At 35.5% G+C, this 21,682-nt stretch overlaps 1 protein-coding gene across 1 annotated transcript; it reads right to left on the bottom strand.

Moving 5' to 3' along the window:
* Positions 1-321: 321 nt before the first annotated feature.
* LOC145729063 (sphingomyelin phosphodiesterase 1-like) lies at positions 322-17,737 on the bottom strand. Its single transcript, XM_081979671.1, has 9 exons — positions 17,576-17,737; positions 17,218-17,516; positions 11,547-11,717; positions 11,266-11,487; positions 5,771-5,946; positions 5,524-5,721; positions 5,293-5,469; positions 752-932; positions 322-696 (listed from the first exon to the last, which is right to left on the bottom strand). Exons 1-9 carry the CDS (start codon positions 17,646-17,648, stop codon positions 382-384), a joined length of 1,812 nt encoding a protein of 603 aa, XP_081835797.1. The 5' UTR covers positions 17,649-17,737; the 3' UTR covers positions 322-381.
* Between the last annotated feature and the right edge of the window lie 3,945 nt (positions 17,738-21,682).

Below are 21,682 nucleotides of genomic sequence, written 5' to 3' on the forward strand. Positions count from 1 at the left end.
CGCGGAAGTGAGGAGACGTACGCATAATACAGAGAGATAATTTAAAATATCGATTATTACAAACCATTATGCAAGGAAAAAATTCCCAAGAAAGGAGGGGATCTGAAGGGGGGAAAAGGGGGATTCTGGGAGGAATCTATAGGAGGGAGAAGAAACTCCATGGTTGAAGAAGTTTAGGGAGATGCAGTATTTAAAAAGTAAAGATCGTCCTGATGATTGCCAAGAAGAAAAATTACAAAGTTGTGTCAACCAACAAGATAATTGAGTTAATTTAAGCTAATTTTTCTAGTTGTGAATGTAAATTGTAATAATACAATCATGTTAATAATCATAGAATAAACTGGATCTTTATTTTCAACTTTCTAACCTAAAACTTTCAGGTCAACATTGTAAACTTTCAGTGGTATCTCCAGCTGATAGTACGCAAACCAGTTGTTTCTTACATTCCGAGTCACAAACCACATTTCTGTAATCGTCACTGTCCCTATAACGATAACGGTAATACTGATCAACCAATTCGTTGTCCGAATTGTTGCTGGCCATTTTTCGATACAAATCACCAAGGGAATTCAAACTTAAATCGGTCAATCCGTAGGCTTCTTTGAAAGAGTAGAGTTTGTACCATTTTGGAGAAACCGTTGAGTCTAAATTGGCTTCAGTTAAATTGAATGTGAATTCACTGTAGTCGGTTACAGCCTGAAACCAGTTAGTTAGTTATCGTTATACACATTTGAAGTTGTGCAGGTCTTACCAAATTTGTGGAATCTACATCATATAGCCTGTAATTGGAGTTGGTGCCCCAAATTGTAGTGAAACTAGCTCCATTGTACGCCACTGCCTTCACGTTTGTCTTATTTGTGTCGTCAAAATACAATTTAAATTCATCGTAATGGGTGTGACCATTAAATTGGGCGACAATGATATCAGCAAACCTAAATAATAGTTGAATAAACAAAGTCAGACATAGAGAGAGAGAGTTATTTGGCGCAGACAGTAGGATATTTCAATTCAATTCAGTTCAAACAAAATAATATACAATTATTGAGACTTTCTGGTCGTGGTGTGGTAAATCTATCGATGGTGTAACAGTTATTGTAAAATATAGAGTCAGTCAATTATTACAAAACGTAGCTATTTAAAATGATGTAAGAATTATGAATCTTGAACTCAGAACTAGAGATCTGAGAAGAGAAGGTTGTTGAGGTGCGCAAAAGTCCTCATGATGCTCCTCAACATGTCTACTAGAAAATTCAATTTGTTGTGTGCATACGTTAATTTTTATGAATCTACTGGTTTCAGTCAACTATTAAAATGAGATCCATGTCAAGATCTAGCTCAGAAAATACTTATTTTCCTAACAAGTGCGTGAAAGACAAGTTTTAGAAGCTTCATCAAAGATCTGAAAGGTTTTGGAACGTTGCCCAAGGCTCTATAACATTTTTGACAAGTTTTAAAAGCTTCTGCAAAGGTTTGAGAGATTTGGGAACGTTCCCAAAGGCTCCAGATCGTTCTGACAAGTTCGAGAAGCTTCGTCAAAGACCTGAAAGGTTTTTTGGAAAGTTGCCAAAGGCTCTATAACATTCTGACAAGTTCTAGAATCTTCTGCAAAGGTCTTAAAGGTTTGCGATCGATTCCAAGGGCTCCAGAACGTTCTGACAAGTTCTAGAAGCTTCATCAAAGATCTGAAAGGTTTTGGAACGTTGCAAAAGGCTTAATAACATTTTGACAAATTTTAAAAGCTTCTGCAAAGGTTTGAGAGATTTGGGAACGTTGCCAAAGGCTTCAGAACGTTCTGACAAGTTCTTGAAGCTTCGTCAAAGACCTGAAAGGTTTTGGAACGTTGCCAAAGGCTCTATAACATTCTGACAAGTTTTAAAAGCTTCTGCAAAGGTTTGAGAGATTTGGGAACGTTGCCAAAAGCTACAGATCGTTCTGACAAGTTCTAGAAGCTTCATCATAGATCTGAAGGGTTTTGGAACGTTGCCAAAGGCTCTATAACATTCTGACAAGTTTTAAAAGCTTCTGCAAAGGTTTGAGAGATTTGGGAACGTTGCCAAGAGCAGCAGAACGTTCTGACAAGTTCTAGAAGCTTCATCAAAGATCTGACAGGTTTTGGAAAGTTGCCAAAGGCTCTATAACATTCTGACAAGTTTTAAAAGCTTCTGCAAAGGTTTGAGAGATTTGGGAACGTTGCCAAAGGCTTCAGAACGTTCTGACAAGTTCTTGAAGCTTCGTCAAAGACCTGAAAGGTTTTGGAACGTTGCCAAAGGCTCTATAACATTCTGACAAGTTTTAAAAGCTTCTGCAAAGGTTTGAGAGATTTGGGAACGTTGCCAAGAGCAGCAGAACGTTCTGACAAGTTCTAGAAGCTTCATCAAAGATCTGACAGGTTTTGGAAAGTTGCCAAAGGCTCTATAACATTCTGACAAGTTTTAAAAGCTTCTGCAAAGGTTTTGAGAGATTTGGGAACGTTGCCAAAGAGTCTAGATCGTTCTGACAAGTTCTAGAAGCTTCATCAAAGATCTGACAGGTTTTGGAAAGTTGCCAACGGCTCTGTAACATTCTGACAAGTTTTAAAAGCTTCTGCAAAGGTTTGAGAGATTTGGGAACGTTGCCAAAGGCTTCGAAATGTTCTGACAAGTTCTAGAAGCTTCATCATAGATCTGAAGGGTTTTGGAACGTTGCCAAAGGCTCTATAACATTCTGACAAATTTTAAAAGTTTCTGTAAAGGTTTTGAGAGATTTGGGAACGATGCCAAAGGCTCCAGAACGTTCTGACAAGTTCTAGAAACTTCGTCAAAGATCTGAGAGGTTTTGGAACGTTGCCAAAGGTTCTATAACATTCTGACAAGTTTTAAAAGCGGCTGTAAAGGTTTGAGAGATTTGGGAACGTTGCCAAAGGCTCCAGAACGTTCTGACAAGTATTACAAACTTCATCGAAGACCTGAAAGGTTTTGGAACGTTGCCAAAGGTTCGATAACATTCTGACAAGTTCTAGAATCTTCTGCAAAGGTCTTAAAGGTTTGCGAACGATTCCAAGTTCTCCAGAACGTTCTGACAAGTTCTAGAAGCTTCATCAAAGATCTGACAGGTTTTGGAACGTTGCCAAAGGCTCTATAACATTCTGACAAGTTTTTAAAGCTTCTGCAATTCTGCAAAGGTTTGAGAGATTAGGAAACGTTGCCAAAGGCTCCAGATCGTTCTGACAAGTTCTAGAAGCTTCATCAAAGATCTGACAGATTTTGGAACGTTGCCAAAGGCTCTATAACATTCTGACAAGTTTTAAAAGCTTCGGCAAAGGTTTTGAGAGATTTGGGAACGTTGCCAAAGACTTCAGAACGTTCTGACAAGTTCTAGAAGCTTCATCATAGATCTGACAGGTTTTAGAACGTTGCCAAAGGCTCTATAACATTCTGAGAAGTTTTAAAAGCTTCTGCAAACGTTTTGAGAGATTTGGAAACATTGCCAAAGGCGGCTCCAGAACGTTCTGACAAGTTCTAGAAGCTTCATCAAAGATCTGACAGATTTTGGAACGTTGCCAAAGGCTCTATAACATTCTGACAAGTTTTAAAAGCTTCTGCAATTCTGCAAAGGTTTGAGAGATTAGGAAACGTTGCCAAAGGCTCCAGATCGTTCTGACAAGTTCTAGAAGCTTCATCATAGATCTGACAGGTTTTAGAACGTTGCCAAAGGCTCCATAACATTCTGAGAAGTTTTAAAAGCTTCTGCAAACGTTTTGAGAGATTTGGAAACATTGCCAAAGGCGGCTCCAGAACGTTCTGACAAGTTCTAGAAGCTTCATCAAAGATCTGACAGGTTTTGGAAAGTTGCCAAAGGCTCTTTAACATTCTGACAAGTTTTAAAAGCTTCTGCAAAGGTTTTGAGAGATTTGGGAACGTTGCCAAAGGGTCCTGATCGTTCTGACAAGTTCTAGAAGCTTCATCAAAGACTGAAAGGTTTTGGACCGTTGCCAAAGGCGCTATAACATTTTGACACATTTTAAAAGCTTCTGCAAAGGTTTTGAGAGATTTGGGAACGTTGCCAAAGGCTTCAGAATGTTCTGAGAAGTTCTAGAGGCTTCAACATAATTCTGAAGAGTTTTGGAACGTTGCCAAAGGCTCTATAACATTCTGACACATTTTAAAAGCTTCTGCAAAGGTTTTGAGAGATTTGGGAACGTTGCCAAAGGCTTCAGAATGTTCTGAGAAGTTCTAGAGGCTTCAACATAATTCTGAAGAGTTTTGGAACGTTGCCAAAGGCTCTATAACATTCTGACACATTTTAAAAGCTTCTGCAAAGGTTTTGAGAGATTTGGGAACGTTGCCGAAGGCTTCAGCACGTTCTGACAAGTTCTAGAGGTTTCATCATAGATCTGACAGGTTTTAGAACGTTGCCAAAGGCTCTATAACATTCTGACACGTTTTAAAAGCTTCTGCAAAGGTTTTGAGAGATTTGGGAACGTTGCCAAAGGCTTCAGAATGTTCTGAGAAGTTCTAGAGGCTTCAACATAATTCTGAAGAGTTTTGGAACGTTGCCAAAAGCTCTATAACATTCTGACACATTTTAAAAGCTTCTGCAAAGGTTTTGAGAGATTTGGGAACGTTGCCGAAGGCTTCAGCACGTTCTGACAAGTTTTAGAAGTTTCATCATAGATCTGAATTTTGGAACGTTGCCAAAGGCTCTATATCATTCTGACAAATTTTAAAAGCTTCTGCAAAGGTTTTGAGAGATTTGGGATCGTTGCCAAAGGCTTCAGAACGTTCTGACAAGTTCTAGAAGCTTCATCAAAGATCTGTAAGGTTTTGGAACGTTGCCAAAGGCTCTATAAAATTCTGACAAGTTCTAGAAGCTTTCGCAAAGGTCTTAAAGATTTGAGAACGTTTCCAAAGGCTCTAGAACGTTCTGGTAAGTTCTAGAAGCCTTATAAAAAATGTGAAAGGTTTTGGCACGTTGCCCAAGGTTCTATTCACATACTGACTAGTTTCAGAAGCTTCTGCAAAGGCCTAGAAGGTTTGGGAACTTCGCCGAAGGCTCAGATCATCCCGACTGGTTCTAGAAACTTTATCAAAAATCTGGAGGGTTTCGAAATGACCAGATATAGAAGCTTCTTCAAAGATCTAGAATGTTTTGGTTAGTCTTAGAAGATCCATCAAAGAACTACAGTTGTAGTTTTTTTTATCAGCATTTTCTAACGTGGAAATTTACTTTTTCCTAAACGAGACTGAAAATTTTGAATTTCAACAGTTTTATGCTATTTAGAGGCAAGAGACTTTAAAGGCTCAAAAAGCTTACCTCATAACAATTTTCTTAAACTCTCTGGTCCATACTTTTGTGCAAGACGAGTCACTGTCCCCCGAGGGAATATGCGACAAAATATGCACTTTTTCACCACTTTTTTCCGCTTCACTTAAAATGTCCACGAGCCATTGTAATTGATCGTAAGTATCGTTGTTCTCGAAAGTCAACCATCTAAAACGAACTCAAAAAAAAGTCAATAATTTGGTGCAAACTTGTGCAACTTACAAGTTGGCAACATAACAAACGTTGCTATTCAAGGCAATAATACGGAAACCAGGTTTTACCAATACAGTGTAGTAACCTCCTTTCTTCACTGTGGTTTGGGTGTTGTTTGGTAACCATTGCGACCATTTTTCACTAGCTAAATCGAACAACCATTGGGTTGAAACGTTTAAAGTTTTGTCTACCGATTCTGGTGAGTAACTAAAAAATTGTTTTCTTTTTTGGTAGTTTTGTGTGTGAATTGCCTTACTAATCGGTGGGGTGAGGTTCGTGATTGCCGAGAATCGGAAAAACAGTTTTGTTCGGGAAATTTTTGCTCAGTAAGTCGAAAAAGTCGCTAATGAGTTCAGTGTTGCTTTTTACGCTTGTGATCCAATTATTATGAGACACTATATCTCCAGTAAAGTAAATATAGTCTATTTCTTCCTAAAAAAAATTGTTAAAATTAGTCAAAAAACACTAAAACAACTAAAAAGTAACTTAAGCACCACTTTTGTTCCTTCTTCAATTTCTTTCGTTTTCTAAATTGCTCACGAAAAAAATTGACAAGATTCACAATCATAAAGAACACACCCTGTATCTCCATATTTAATACACACAAATGATTAAGAAGAAACGTTTCTTCTAGAATTAGAAAGAAAATGCTAGACCAATTTGTTGCATTTGAACTTACTGGATTTGATAGCTCAAATAAGCATTTTAATATCACATTATGGATTTAGAATAGATATTTTATTAGGAATTCATCAATATTTACTCTATAACAAAAATATACAGGGTGTTTTCAAAGAAACCACTTTTTATAACTATATTGCGTCCAGTGCCGGATTTAACTTACGAAAATAGTCACGTGACCTACAGGATTCTGTTTCGACGTTAAAAAACGAGTCACGTGAACTTTAAAATTGAATTTGATGATTGAAAATAGTCACGTGACCATTTAAACCTTAAAAAATGAGGTGATTTTGAAAATACCAGTCTAAAACTGTAACGTGACATTTAAAATACATTTTAACCTTAAAAATACTTACTTGATCCAGTTTAAACTAAAAAAACGACACGTGACCTACAGGATTCTGTTTCGACGTTAAAAAAGAGTCATATGACTTTAGAAATTACAATTTAAAGTGAAAGACGGTCACGTGACCCTCCAAATAACATTTTGACATTTTAAACGGCCTCGTTACATTATGAATTCCAATTTTAATCTTAAAAGAGTCACGTGATCTTTAGGATTCGTTTTGACGTTAAAAAAACAAGTCTCGTAAGTTTTAAAAATAAGTTTGATAATTGAAAATAGTCACGCAACTATTTTCACTGTAAAAAGGATCACGTGACTTTAAAAATTACAGTTTAAAGTGAAAGACGCTCACGTGATCGTCCAAAGAACATTTTGACATTTTAAACGGCCTCGTGATATTATGAATTCAATTTTTAATCTTAAATGAGTCACGTGACCTTTAGGATCCGTTTTGACGTTAAAAAAAGAGTCACGTAAACTTTAAAATTAAATTTGATGATTGAAAATCGTCACGTGACCATTTAAACATTAAAAAAAATGAGGTGACTTTTAAAATACCAGTCTAAAACGCAAAAACTGTCACGTGACAGTTAAAATGTTTTATTTAATTTTAACCTTAAAAATAGGTACGTGACTTAGTTTAAACTAAGAAAACGACCACGTGACCTACAGGATTCTGTTTCGACGTTAAAAACCAGTCATGTGACTTTAGAAATGACAGTTTAAAGTTATAAACGGTCACGTGATCCTCCAAATAACATTTTGACATTTAAAACAGCCACGTTACAGTATGAATTCCAATTTTAATCTTAAAAGAGTCACGTGACCTTTAGGATTCGTTTTGACGTTAAAAAAGAGTCACGTGAACTTAAAAATTAAATTTAATGATTGAAAATCGCCACGTGACCATTTAAACCTTAAAAAAAGTGACGTGACTTTGAAAATACCAGTCTAAAACGCAAAAACGGTCACGTGACATTTAAAACGCATTTTAACCTTAAAAATAGTTACGTGATTCAGTTTAAACTAAAAAAACGATCACGTGACCTACAGGATTCTGTTTCGACGTTAAGAACGAGTCATATGACTTTAAAAATGACAGTTTAAAGTTATAAACGGTCACGTAATCCTCCAAATAACATTTTGACATTTAAAACTGCCACTTTACATTATGAATTCCAATTTTAATCTTAAAAGAGTCACGTGGCCTTTAGGATCCGTTTTGACGTTAAAAAAATGAGTCACGTGAATTTTAAAAACAAATTTGATGATTGAAAATCCTCACGTGACCATTTTGAACCTTAAAAAAATGAGGTGATTTTAGAAATACCAGTCTAAAACTGTCACGTGACATTTAAAATGCATTTTAACCTTAAAAATATTTACGTGATTCAGTTTAAACTAAAAAAACGACCACGTGACCTACAGGATTCTGTTTCGACGTTAAAAAAGAGTCATATGACTTTAAAAATGACGGTTTAAAGTGAAAGACGGTCAAGTGACCCTCCAAATAACATTTTGACATTTTAAACGGCCTCGTGATATTAGGAATTCAATTTTTAATCTTAAAAGAGTCACGTGATCTTTACGATTCGTTTTGACGTTAAAAAAACGAGTCACATGAATTTTACAAATAAGTTTGATGGTTGGAAATTGTCACGCAACTATTTTCACTGTAAAAAGGGTCACGTGACTTAGAAAATAACAGTTTAAACTGAAAAATGGTCACTTGACGCTCCAAATAACATTTTGACATTTAAAACTGCCACGTTACATTATGAATTCCATTTTTAATCTTAAAACAGTCACGTGACCTTCAGGATTCGTTTTGACGTTAAAAAACGAGTCACGTGAATTTTAAAATTAAATTTGATGATTGAAAATCGTCACGTGACATTTAAAATGCATTTTCACCTTAAAAATAGTTACGTGATTCCGTTTAAACTAAATAAACGATCACGTGACTTACAGGATTCTGTTTCGACGTTAAAAAAGAGTCATATGACTTTAAAAATGACAGTTTAAAGTGAAAGACGCTCACGTGATCCTCCAAATAACATTTTGACATTTTAAACGGCCTCGTGATATTATGAATTCCATTTTTAATCTCAAAAGAGTCACGTGACCTTTACGATTCGTTTTGATGTTAAAAAAAAGAGTCACGTAAACTTTAAAATTAAATTTGATGATTGAAAATAGTCACGCAACTATTTTCACTGTAAAAAGAGTCACGTGACTTAGAAAATAACAGTTTAAACTGAAAAATGGTCACTTGACGCTCCAAATAACATTTTGACATTTAAAACTGCCACGTTACATTATGAATTCCATTTTTAATCTTAAAACAGTCACGTGACCTTCAGGATTCGTTTTGACGTTAAAAAACGAGTCACGTGAATTTTAAAATTAAATTTGATGATTGAAAATCGTCACGTGACATTTAAAATGCATTTTCACCTTAAACAAAGTTACGTGACTTAGTTTAAACTAAAAAAACGATCACGTGACCTACAGGATTCTGTTTCGACGTTAAAAACGAGTCATATGACTTTAAAAATGACAGTTTAAAGTTAAAAACGGTCACGTGATGCTCCAAATAACATTTTGAAATTTTAAACGGCCTCGTGATATTATGGATTCAATTTTTAACCTTAAAAGTGTCACGTGACCTTTACGGTTCGTTTTGACGTTAAAAAAAGAGTCACGTAAACTTTAAAATTAAATTTGATCATTGAAAATCGTCACGTGACCATTTAAACCTTAAAAAAGTGACGTGACTTTAAAAATACCAGTCTAAAACGCAAAAACTGTCACGTGACAGTTAAAACGCATTTTAACCTTAAAAATAGTTACGTGATTCCGTTTAAACTAAAAAACGATCACGTGACATACAGGATTTTGTTTCGATGCTAAAAAAGAGTCATATGACTTTAGAAATGACAGTTTAAAGCTAAAAACGGTCACGTGATCCTCCAAATAACATTTTGACATTTTAAACGGCCTCGTGATATTATGAATTCGATTTTTAATCTTAAAAGAGTCACCTGACCATTACGATTCGTTTTGACGTTAAAAAAACAAGTCAAGTAAGTTTTAAAAATAAGTTTGATAATTGAAAATAGTCACGCAATTATTTTCACTGTAAAAAGGGTCACGTGACTTATAAAATAACAGTTTAAACTGAAAAATTGTCACTTGACCCTTAAAATAACATTCTGACATTTAAAAATGCCAAGTTACATTATGAATTCCAATTTTAATCTTAAAAGAGTCACGTGATCTTTAGAATCCGTTTTGACGTTAAAAAAACGAGTCACGTAAACTTTAAAATTAAATTTGACTATTGAAAATCGTCACGTGACATTTAAAATTCATTTTAACCTTAAAAATAGTTACGTCTTAGTTTAAACTAAAAAAACGACCACGTGACCTACAGGATTCTGTTTCGACGTTAAAAACGAGTCATATGACTTTAAAAATGACAGTTTAAAGTTAAAAACGGTCACGTGATCCTCCAAATAACATTTTGACATTTTAAACTCAATTAAAATTCCATTTATAATTTTAAAAGTGTCACGTGATATTCAGGATCTGTTTTGACTTTAAAAATATCATTCTAAAAGGTAAAAACTGTCAAAACGATCACGTGACCTACAGGATTCTGTTTCGACGTTAAAAAAGAGTCATATGACTTTAAAAACGACAGTTTAAAGTTAAAAACGATCACGTGATCCTCCAAATAACATTTTGACATTTTAAACTCAATTAAAATTAAATTTTTAATTTTAAAAGTGTCACGTGACATTCAGGATTTGTTTTGACTTTAAAAATATCAGTGTAAAAGGTAAAAACTGTCACATAAAGTTGAGGATTTAACTTTAAAAATAGTTACGTGATTCAGTGCATCAGTTTAAACTAAAAAACGGTCACGAGACCTTCAGTGCTCTGTTTAGACGTTAAAAATGAGTCACGTGACTTGAAGAATGTCACTCTAAAGTAAAAAATGGTCACGTGATCCTCCAAAAAACATTTTGACATTCGAATGTGTCACTAAAACTTTAAAAATAATTTTGATGATTAAAAATAGTCACGTGGTCGTTTTCATCTTAAAAAGTGTCACGTGTGTTTAAAAAAAACATCAGTTCAAACTTAGAAACGGTCACGTGACTCTTTAAATAATATTTTGACAATGAAGATAATCGCGTGATCTTCCGTTTTGACGTTAAAAAAGAGTTACGTGACTTAAAATAAAAATAAATTTAATGATTGAAAATATGTCACGTGACCAACTTTACTGTAAAGAGTCACGTGACTTAATATCAATACTACGTCATAAAAATTGTCAGATTAAACGAACACGTGACCCTTCAAAGAATATTTTGACATTTACAATCCACTTTTTTAAACTAACTCTATTTCGACTGAGCGTAGTTCTGTTATTTAAAAAGCTACAAAAAAGTGTAAATAAGGAAAGATGTAGGAAATTTCATTCTCTACAAGATACATTTCGTGAATAAAAAGTCGTTTAAGTCACTTGTTGTATAAATAACTATAATAGACCGGTGTTGTTGCTAAATTTGCTGTAATGAAGCTATAGGAGAGCAATCTAGATCAAAACTGTTCTAGTTAATTTCCGACGTTGAATTCATAATTTACATACGAAAATCACTTCAACTTGTCTCACCCAGTATAATTACACAACAACAAGGTGACTTTGTACTCACGCTAACATCTTTGATATTATCCAGCATACTATCCATAGTATGCCAAGGCATATCGCAACTTTTATACTCTCCCCAATATCCAGCAGCGTCATCCTGATTGGCCGGTGTACCAGTGTGGCAACACAATGGCATTTGACACTCGGCATTCGATCCAGGAATATACAGGGGATCAATGTGAACATCGGTGATTTGGAGGATTTTCAAAGTTCCTGATTCACTACTCTGTATTGTTAACATTTTTAATTCACAAAACTAGTTTGACATATAGACAAATTTCCTACCGTGGTATTTGCACTGACTGTCTGATTTTCAGTTGTAGAAGGTACAGGTGGTATGGAAATAGTCCAATCAACGGCATTAGGGTCTTCGCAGTTATATTCTTGAAACTTAAGGGCGCAAAATGTTGCAGCTTTGAGGTCTTCTTTATGGTCTATTATGTACAAGTATGTGTCCTAAAGTTTGTACAAAGCATGGTTACTACACATCTGTTTTCAACTCTATGAGTTAGAAAGTACAAATGACATTCCCAAATCTAGGAACAGCCCCATTAATGTAGCATCATTCGATAAACACTGATCTGATTCGTTAAAAATAGTGAGGTTTTGTTTTTTGTTTATCAATCCCAATCCTCTGATTTGGTTCCGAAATAGAGCATTTTCGATCAAATATCTCAGTTATTTATAATTTTCAAAAACAAACTGTGTTTAGTAAAAAGAAAGTCAAAATTACGAGCTACATTTTAACGTTAGAACAAACCTCCTAACTGTCATAAGGACCGAGTTACGAATTGTCAAATTATGATATCTTCAATAAAACGTGTTTGCTTGCACTGCTCTATTTCCGATCAAATATCTCGGTTATTTATAATTTTCAAAAGAAAACTGTGTTTAGCAAAAAGAAAGTCAAAGTTACGAGCTACATTTTGACGTTAAAACTAACCTCCTAACTGTCATAAGGACCAAGTTACGAGCTGTCAAATTATGACATCTTCAATAAAGCTACTTTGCTTGCACTGCTCGTTTTCCGATCAAATGTCTCGGTTATTTATAATTTTTAAAAGAAAACTGTGTTTAGTAAAAAGAAAGTCAAAGTTACGAGCTACATTTTGACGTTAAAACTAACCTCCTAACTGACATAAGGACCAAGTTACGAGCTGTCAAATTATGACATCTTCAATAAAACGTGTTTGCTTGCACTGCTCTATTTCCGATCAAATATGTCGGATATTTATAATTTTTAAAAGAAAACTGTGTTTAGTAAAAAGAAAGTCAAAGGTACGAGCTACATTTTGACGTTAGAACAAACCTCCTAACTGTCATAAAGACCAAGTTACGAGCTGTCAAATTATGACATCTTCAATAAAGTGTTTGCTTGCACTGCTCTATTTCCCATCAAATAACTCGGTTATTTATAATTTTCAAAATAAAACTGTGTTTAGTAAAAAGAAAGTCAAAGGTACGAGCTACATTTTGACGTTAGAACAAACCTCCTAACTGTCATAAGGACCAAGTTACGAGCTGTCAAATTATGACATCTTCAATAAAGCTTGTTTGCTTGCACTGCTCTATTTCCCATCAAATAACTCGGTTATTTATAATTTTCAAAATAAAACTGTGTTTAGTGAAAAGAAAGTCAAAGTTACGACCTACATTTTGACGTTAGAACAAACCTCCTAACTGTCATAAGGACCAAGTTACGAGCTGTCAAATTATGACATCTTCAATAAAGCTTGTTTGCTTGCACTGCTCTATTTCCCATCAAATATCTCGGTTATTTATAATTTTCAAAAAAAAACTGTGTTTAGTAAAAAGAAAGTCAAAGGTACGAGCTACATTTTGACGTTAAAACAAACATCCTAACTGTCATAAAGACCAAGTTACGAGCTGTCAAATTATGACATCTTCAATAAAGCTTGTTTGCTTGCACTGCTCTATTTCCCATCAAATAACTCGGTTATTTATAATTTTTAAAAGAAAACTGTGTTTAGTAAAAAGAAAGTCAAAGGTACGAGCTACATTTTGACGTTAGAACAAACCTCCTAACTGTCATAAAGACCAAGTTACGAGCTGTCAAATTATGACATCTTCAATAAAACGTGTTTGCTTGCACTGCTCTATTTCCCATCAAATAACTCTGTTATTTATAATTTTCAAAATAAAACTGTGTTTAGTGAAAAGAAAGTCAAAGTTACGAGCTACATTTTGACGTTAAAACAAACATCCTAACTGTCATAAAGACCAAGTTACGAGTTGTCAAATTATGACATTTTCAATAAAGCTTGTTTGCTTGCACTGCTCTATTTCCCATCAAATAACTCGGTTATTTATAATTTTCAAAATAAAACTGTGTTTAGTAAAAAGAAAGTCAAAGGTACGAGCTACATTTTGACGTTAGAACAAACCTCCTAACTGTCATAAGGACCAAGCTACGAGCTGTCAAATTATGACATCTTCAATAAAACGTGTTTTCTTGCACTGCTCTATTTTCCATCAAATATCTCGGTTATTTATAATTTTCAAAAAAAAACTGTGTTTAGCAAAAATAAAGTCAAAGTTACGAGCTATATTTTGACGTTTGAACAAACCTCTTAACTGTCATAAGGACCAAGTTACGAGTTGTCAAATTATGACATCTTCAATAAAGCTTGTTTGCTTGCACTGCTCTATTTCCGATCAAATACCTCGGTTATTTATAATTTAAAAAAAAAAACTGTGTTTAGTAAAAAGAAAGTCAAAGGTACGAGCTACATTTTGACGTTAGAACAAACCTCCTAACTGTCATAAGGACCAAGTTACGAGCTGTCAAATTATGACATCTTCAATAAAACGTGTTTGCTTGCACTGCTCTATTTCCGATCAAATATGTCGGATATTTATAATTTTTAAAAGAAAACTGTGTTTAGTAAAAAGAAAGTCAAAGGTACGAGCTACATTTTGACGTTAGAACAAACCTCCTAACTGTCATAAGGACCAAGTTACGAGCTGTCAAATTATGACATCTTCAATAAAGCTTGTTTGCTTGCACTGCTCTATTTCCCATCAAATAACTCGGTTATTTATAATTTTCAAAAGAAAACTGTGTTTAGTAAAAAGAAAGTCAAAGTTACGACCTACATTTTGACGTTAAAACAAACCTCCTAACTGTCATAAGGACCAAGTTACGAGCTGTCAAATTATGACATCTTCAATAAAACGTGTTTGCTTGCACTGCTCTATTTCCGATCAAATATGTCGGATATTTATAATTTTTAAAAGAAAACTGTGTTTAGTAAAAAGAAAGTCAAAGTTACGAGCTACATTTTGACGTTAGAACAAACCTCCTAACTGTCATAAGGACCGAGTTACGAATTGTCAAATTATGATATCTTCAATAAAACGTGTTTGCTTGCACTGCTCTATTTCCGATCAAATATGTCGGATATTTATAATTTTCAAAAGAAAACTGTGTTTAGCAAAAAGAAAGTCAAAGTTACGAGCTACATTTTGACGTTAAAACAAACATCCTAACTGTCATAAGGACCAAGTTACGAGTTGTCAAATTATGATATCTTCAATAAAACGTGTTTGCTTGCACTGCTCTATTTCCGATCAAATATCTCGGTTATTTATAATTTTCAAAAAAAAACTGTGTTTAGTAAAAAGAAAGTCAAAGTTACGAGCTACATTTTGACGTTAGAACAAACCTCCTAACTGTCATAAGGACCGAGTTACGAATTGTCAAATTATGATATCTTCAATAAAACGTGTTTGCTTGCACTGCTCTATTTCCGATCAAATATCTCGGTTATTTATAATTTTCAAAAAAAAACTGTGTTTAGTAAAAAGAAAGTCAAAGTTACGAGCTACATTTTGACGTTTGAACAAACCTCTTAACTGTCATAAGGACCAAGTTACGAGTTGTCAAATTATGACATCTTCAATAAAGCTTGTTTGCTAGCACTTCTCTATTTTCGATGAAATATCTCGGTTATTTATAATTTTTAAAAGAAAACTGTGTTTAGTAAAAATAAAGTCAAAGTTACGAGCTACATTTTGACGTTAAAACAAACCTCCTAACTGTCATAAGGACCAAGTTACGAGCTGTCAAATTATGACATCTTCAATAAAACGTGTTTGCTTGCACTGCTCTATTTCCGATCAAATATGTCGGATATTTATAATTTTTAAAAGAAAACTGTGTTTAGTAAAAATAAAGTCAAAGTTACGAGCTACATTTTGACGTTAAAACAAACCTCCTAACTGTCATAAGGACCAAGTTACGAGCTGTCAAATTATGACATCTTCAATAAAACGTGTTTGCTTGCACTGCTCTATTTCCGATCAAATATGTCGGATATTTATAATTTTTAAAAGAAAACTGTGTTTAGTAAAAATAAAGTCAAAGTTACGAGCTACATTTTGACGTTAAAACAAACCTCCTAACTGTCATAAGGACCAAGTTACGAGCTGTCAAATTATGACATCTTCAATAAAACGTGTTTGCTTGCACTGCTCTATTTCCGATCAAATATGTCGGATATTTATAATTTTTAAAAGAAAACTGTGTTTAGTAAAAATAAAGTCAAAGTTACGAGCTATATTTTGACGTTAGAACAAACCTCCTACCTGTCATAAGGATCAAGTTACGAGTTGTCAAATTATGACATCTTCAATAAAGCTTGTTTGCTTGCACTGCTCTATTTCCGATCAAATATCTCGGTTATTTATAATTTTCAAAAGAAAACTGTGTTTAGTAAAAAGAAAGTCAAAGGTACGAGCTACATTTTGACGTTTGAACAAACCTCTTAACTGTCATAAGGACCAAGTTACGAGCTGTCAAATTATGACATCTTCAATAAAGCTTGTTTGCTTGCACTGCTCTATTTCCCATCAAATATCTCGGTTATTTATAATTTTCAAAAAAAAACTGTGTTTAGTAAAAAGAAAGTCAAAGGTACGAGCTACATTTTGACGTTTGAACAAACCTCTTAACTGTCATAAGGACCAAGTTACGAGTTGTCAAATTATGACATCTTCAATAAAGCTTGTTTGATTGCACTACTCTATTTCCGATCAAATATCTTGGTTATTTATAGTTTTCAAAAGAAAACTGTGTTTAGCAAAAAGAAAGTCAAAGTCACGAGCTACATTTTGACGTTAGAACAAACCTCCTAACTGTCATAAGGACCAAGTTACGAGGTGTCAAATTATGACATCTTCAATAAAGCTTGTTTGATTGCACTACTCTATTTCCGATCAAATATCTTGGTTATTTATAGTTTTCAAAAGAAAACTGTGTTTAGCAAAAAGAAAGTCAAAGTCACGAGCTACATTTTGACGTTAGAACAAACCTCATAACTGTCATAAGGACCAAGTTACGAGGTGTCAAATTATGACATCTTCAATAAAGCTTGTTTGATTGCACTACTCTATTTCCGATCAAATATCTTGGTTATTTATAGTTTTCAAAAGAAAACTGTGTTTAGCAAAAAGAAAGTCAAAGTCACGAGCTACATTTTGACGTTAGAACAAACCTCCTACCTGAAAGACAAAGTTACATTTTCACGTTTGAAGAAGCTGCCAAATTGTGACAAATTTAATAAGTTTGCACTGCTCTATTTCCAACCAAATATCTTGGTTAATTGTATTTTTTTAAAGAAAGTTAATTTCAGATAAATAAAAGCTAAAATTACGAGCTAAATTTGGACGTTTGAACGAACCTTCTAACTGTGACAGGAACCAAGATAATAAATTTGAAAACAGTTACATGACCATTTTCACCTTAAAAGGATTCAAGTGATTGTCAAAATATCAGTTTAAACTGAATATCTAAATAATATTTTGCCATTTAAAAATGTTTAGTTCATGTTTGCGTAAAATACTTTTAATCGAAAAATTCTGGTGGTTCGTTTCAATTGGCCAGCAGTTTATTACCTAACCTAACAATTATCGAGTTTAAAATGCAAGAACATACCACTTCATTATTAATTCGACCAACACAACCAGTTTCTCCCCAACTGGTATAAACGCTGCACAACACGTTAAGGTAATCCACCATGGTGGTTCTGGTGGCATTGCTTCTTCTCAAAGATATAATTTCACCAACCACTTCCTCACACAACCTGCAACCATCAGCTTCCTCAAACAAGGATTTCAAGGTTTGTTCTTGACCGATCACTTGAGAAATTTCCTTCAATTTTGTAAGGGTTTGGATCAATTCGCTTGACAAGAGTATGGGAAAGTTATCAGAAACGTTAATTTCAAAAACTGGATCTACAATATAAATTTTTTATATTTTTTTTTAAGATTAGTTAACATGTGAGGTTACTTACTGTTACTTGTGTGTCCAAGGTGCCACAATATTACGAGAAAAACACACAAATATAGTGTACTGTACCGAGACATTGTTGTGTCTCAAACTTTAAATTAAAACGTCTGCTGGAAATCAATATACCCACTAAAGATAAGACTGGAGTGGTTCTTAAAATATTAATAATAACATTCAGATAACAAATGGTTTATTAACTAAACTGGTGGGGTGACTGAATTTGAAGTGATTTTGTTATTAAAATTGAAGAGAAGTGCAACGTTAATTTATACTGAGTTGGTTGTTTGTTGGTTTGGCAAACCTGGGGGGCAGCTCCCCAGAAACGTATAGGCCTCCTGGTGGATGGTAGCTACAGCAGTCCAGTCGACTTTATGAAGCCAACCAACCAGTTTGCTAGGTCTTAGCTCCTTGATTGTCCTGGGCGTCATTATTGACTGTCCCAGGAATGTTGTCCTCGAAGGCTGGACACTACATAAAGATGGGTCCTGCCGACCTTTCCTCTTCCAAGCATGCTCGACAAGTAGGATCCTCGGTTATAGTCATCAAGTACTGATGCCGTCTCAGCTGGCAGTGGCCAGTCACCGTCCTTAAGTTCTCTCTGCTTAGTTCCAGTAGGTATTTCGTATTTTCTGATCCATCACATCCAGCCACTGATGAGTTTTTTTGGCCTGCCTCATACCTATGGCGGAGTCCCAGCGTTCTTGAAAGAGCTGGGCTAAAGATTTGCCAGTTGATCCGCCTCTTCATTTCCCGGAATAGCAGCATGTCCCGGAACCCACACAAGACGTATGTCGTTATTTTGGGCCAGCTTTTCCAGGGTTGTTTTGCACTCCAGAACCAATTTGGAGTGCACTACCTTAGCACTGATTGCCATGATGGCAGCTCGGCTGTCAGATCAAATGTTAATTCCTGTAGCGAGCCCGAGAGTAGTTCTAGCCCACAATACAGGATCGCAAGCTCCTCAGCCTGGAATACAGTAGCGTGTGTACGCAATGCAAAGTGCTTCGCTGTTTGGCCTCTCTCAACGTAGACATCCGCCTCCGTCAGCCCCCCTCTACTGGATTCATCCGTAAACCAATTGGATCCATCACCTTGAGGAAGTTTGAGGGCTGTAGCCTTCTAGGCATATGGTCACTACTCATAAGAAGTATTGGACACAGTGGCCCAGTTCCATATAGAACTTTTCGGTCCCTTATTGCTTCATGGTACCGTAGTTCGTAATGTACATTCACTTCCTGAGGCTTTTGCGGATCAGAATGGCCAACCCCTTGTTATGCTCTTTTATCCCTTGTTATTCCGCTGTAGAAAAGGTCATATTGCCCTTCTTTCTTCTTTCTTTCTAGCCTGTCTCTGTCCACTGCGGGATATAGGCCTCTTCCATCATTTTCCATCGGTTCCTGTCTTGGGCCGCCAGGATCCAGTTTCTTCCAGCAATCTTCTGGATGTCGTCACGCCACCTTGCTTGCGGTCTTCCGATGTTTCTCTTTGACTCTCGCGGCCTCCATTCCATGAGTATTTTGGTCCATTTATTGTTGTCTCTAGCCACATGACCTGCCCAGCGCCATTTTAACCTTGTCGCCCGTACTACAACATCATCGACTTTTGTTCTCTGCCGAATGTCTTTATTTCGCACCCGATCTCTGAGGCTAATACCAAGCATTGTTCTTTCCATGGCGCGTTGACAGACCCTTAACTTGTTAGCATTTGCGTGTGTCATAGTGACTGTCTCTAACCCGTAGGTCGCTACTGGCAGAATACATGTGTTGTAGATCTTACGTTTTAGACTAATCGGGACATCGTGATTTTTAAGAATATAGGCCATCCTAGAGAAAGCTGCCCAGACAAGACCTGTTCGACGATTTATTTCAGCAGTTTGATTTTCCTTGCCGAGCTTAATGATATGGCCTAGATAGTTATATTCGTTCACCACTTCGATAGGCTGATTTTCAATAATTACGTCGATATTGTCTGTGCTCATTATTTTGGTCTTTCGGATATTCATTGTCAGTCCTACTGTTTTGGATGTTTGTTGTAGTTCTTTTATCATTGTGGATAATTCTTCAGAATCTTTACTGATGAGCACGATGTCGTCGGCAAATCTCAGATGGTGCAAGTGTTTTCCATCGATTGAGATGCTCCTATCCAGCCATGGTAGCTTTCTGAATAAGTTCTCTAGGGCCAATGTAAACAGCTTAGGAGAGATCGTGTCTCCCTGTCTGACTCCCCTGTTTATTGGAATTTTATCAGTGGTCAATTCATCGTCAATCTTTACCCGCATTGCAGCATTTCCATACACATGACCTATTATTTCAGTGTATCTAGAGTCGATCCTCGCATCATGCATAGCGTCCAAAACAGCCCATGTCTCAATAGAGTCAAACGCCTTGTGGTAATCGACAAATGCCAGATGTAAAGGAATGTTGTATTCTGTGCACTTCTCGATCAATGTCCGTACACTCTGTATGTGGTCAATCGTGCTGAAGCCTTTTCGAAAACCTGCTTGCTCAACTGGTTGGTAAAAATCAAACTTGGCATTTAATCTGTTTGTAAGTACTTTCGTCAGCACTTTATATAAGACAGACAGCAAGCTAATAGGGCGGTAATTCTCCAGGTTAGTGGCATCTCCCTTTTTGAATAGAATAATAACTTCAGCGTTTTGCCAGGCTTCCGGGGTTTTTCCTTCTTCGAGACATTTATTTAATAGTATAAGGATGGCTTCTTCCAATGTCTTACCTCCAATCTTAAGCATCTCGTTGGTAATTCCATCCTCTCCAGGGGCTTTTCCTTTCTTTAGCTGCCCTATTGCGGTTCGTAACTCACTTATACTTATTTCCGGCATCTCTTCGCATCCCACATTTATGACAGGGTGTGTGTGTCTTCTTGTGTCGGCTGTTGGTGGTTGTACAGTCTGCTTATATAGGTCTAGGTAGAACTCCTGTATTACTTTAGCGATCTCGTTTCTCCCATATATAAGGTTTCCTTGGCCATTTCTTAATTTCGTGATTAGAAGTTTTCCTCTGTTTCCTTTCGACTTAAGCACCTTCATGTTCATGTTATTCACTTGGTTATTTCAATTTGGCGAGTGTTGTATCTTCTTAGATCTTTCCTGATTTCTTTCTTGACTCTTTTATTCAGCTCCTCATACGTTGGAGAGTCCCTATCGGTTTTTCTGCGTAATTCAATGAGGGTGTTAGTTTCTTTACTAATTTTTGTTTCTTTATTTTTGTTTCTATAACATACAACCTTTTTTGCTGTTTGAATGCTACTTGTTATTTTCGTTGAGAGATCGTCTAGGTTTAATTCTCTTAGGTTTTCTGTTGGCTCTAGTTTGTTCTCAATAATAGTGTTATATTCTTCTCTTTTATCTGCGAGCTCTACTATTGATGGACGATTGCCCTAGGTTTTCTAAACCTTGCCCTTTTTTTTGTTTCAGTTAAAACTGCTATGTCTATATTCAGATTTTTTAGCTCAGAGGTGACTTCACTCACTTTTCGGAATATGCCTTGTACGTTCCAAGTTACGATATTCATCGTCCGTTTCCTAAGATTGGGTTGTCTTTGTTTCCGTCCATTCCGAGGCTTGTTACTTGAGTTTTTTAAGCTTTTTTGTGTTTCCGAGAACCGAAAGGTTGGCCCGATGCCTCAACCCCCATCCAGGAGGGCCGGGTGGTTTGTCATTAAGGTTGTCTTCCTCTAGTCTTTGGCGTTTTTCGCTCCTCACTGCAAGGCAGCAGTTTCGTTCTTATTTATCCTAAAAGCTGTTGGGTTGTAATCAGCAACAGAGTAATGACTTTGAACGTTTTATTTTATGATAAGAAAATTAAATTAGACAGCCCGAAAAAAATTACACAACATCACCTTCAAACAAAACCAACTTGTACCATATTACAAAAAGATAATTTTACCTTTTTACAAACTAGACATAATTTTAACTCGTCTTATTTAAGATTAGTTATAACAAATTCTAACACCCTCTCCTAATCTTAAATAAGAATACTTATTATCTATTACAAGTACAAACACATAAATATAATTCAACATCGTATTACATTTAAAATTTTGAAATTTCACTTTATCTAAAGGTTTGGTTAAACTATCTGCAAGCTGCTCAC

This window comes from Ips typographus, linkage group LG5 (genome assembly GCF_016097725.1).
Source record: "Ips typographus isolate SLU linkage group LG5, UJ_Ityp_2.0, whole genome shotgun sequence".
Lineage (NCBI taxonomy): Eukaryota > Metazoa > Arthropoda > Insecta > Coleoptera > Curculionidae > Ips > Ips typographus.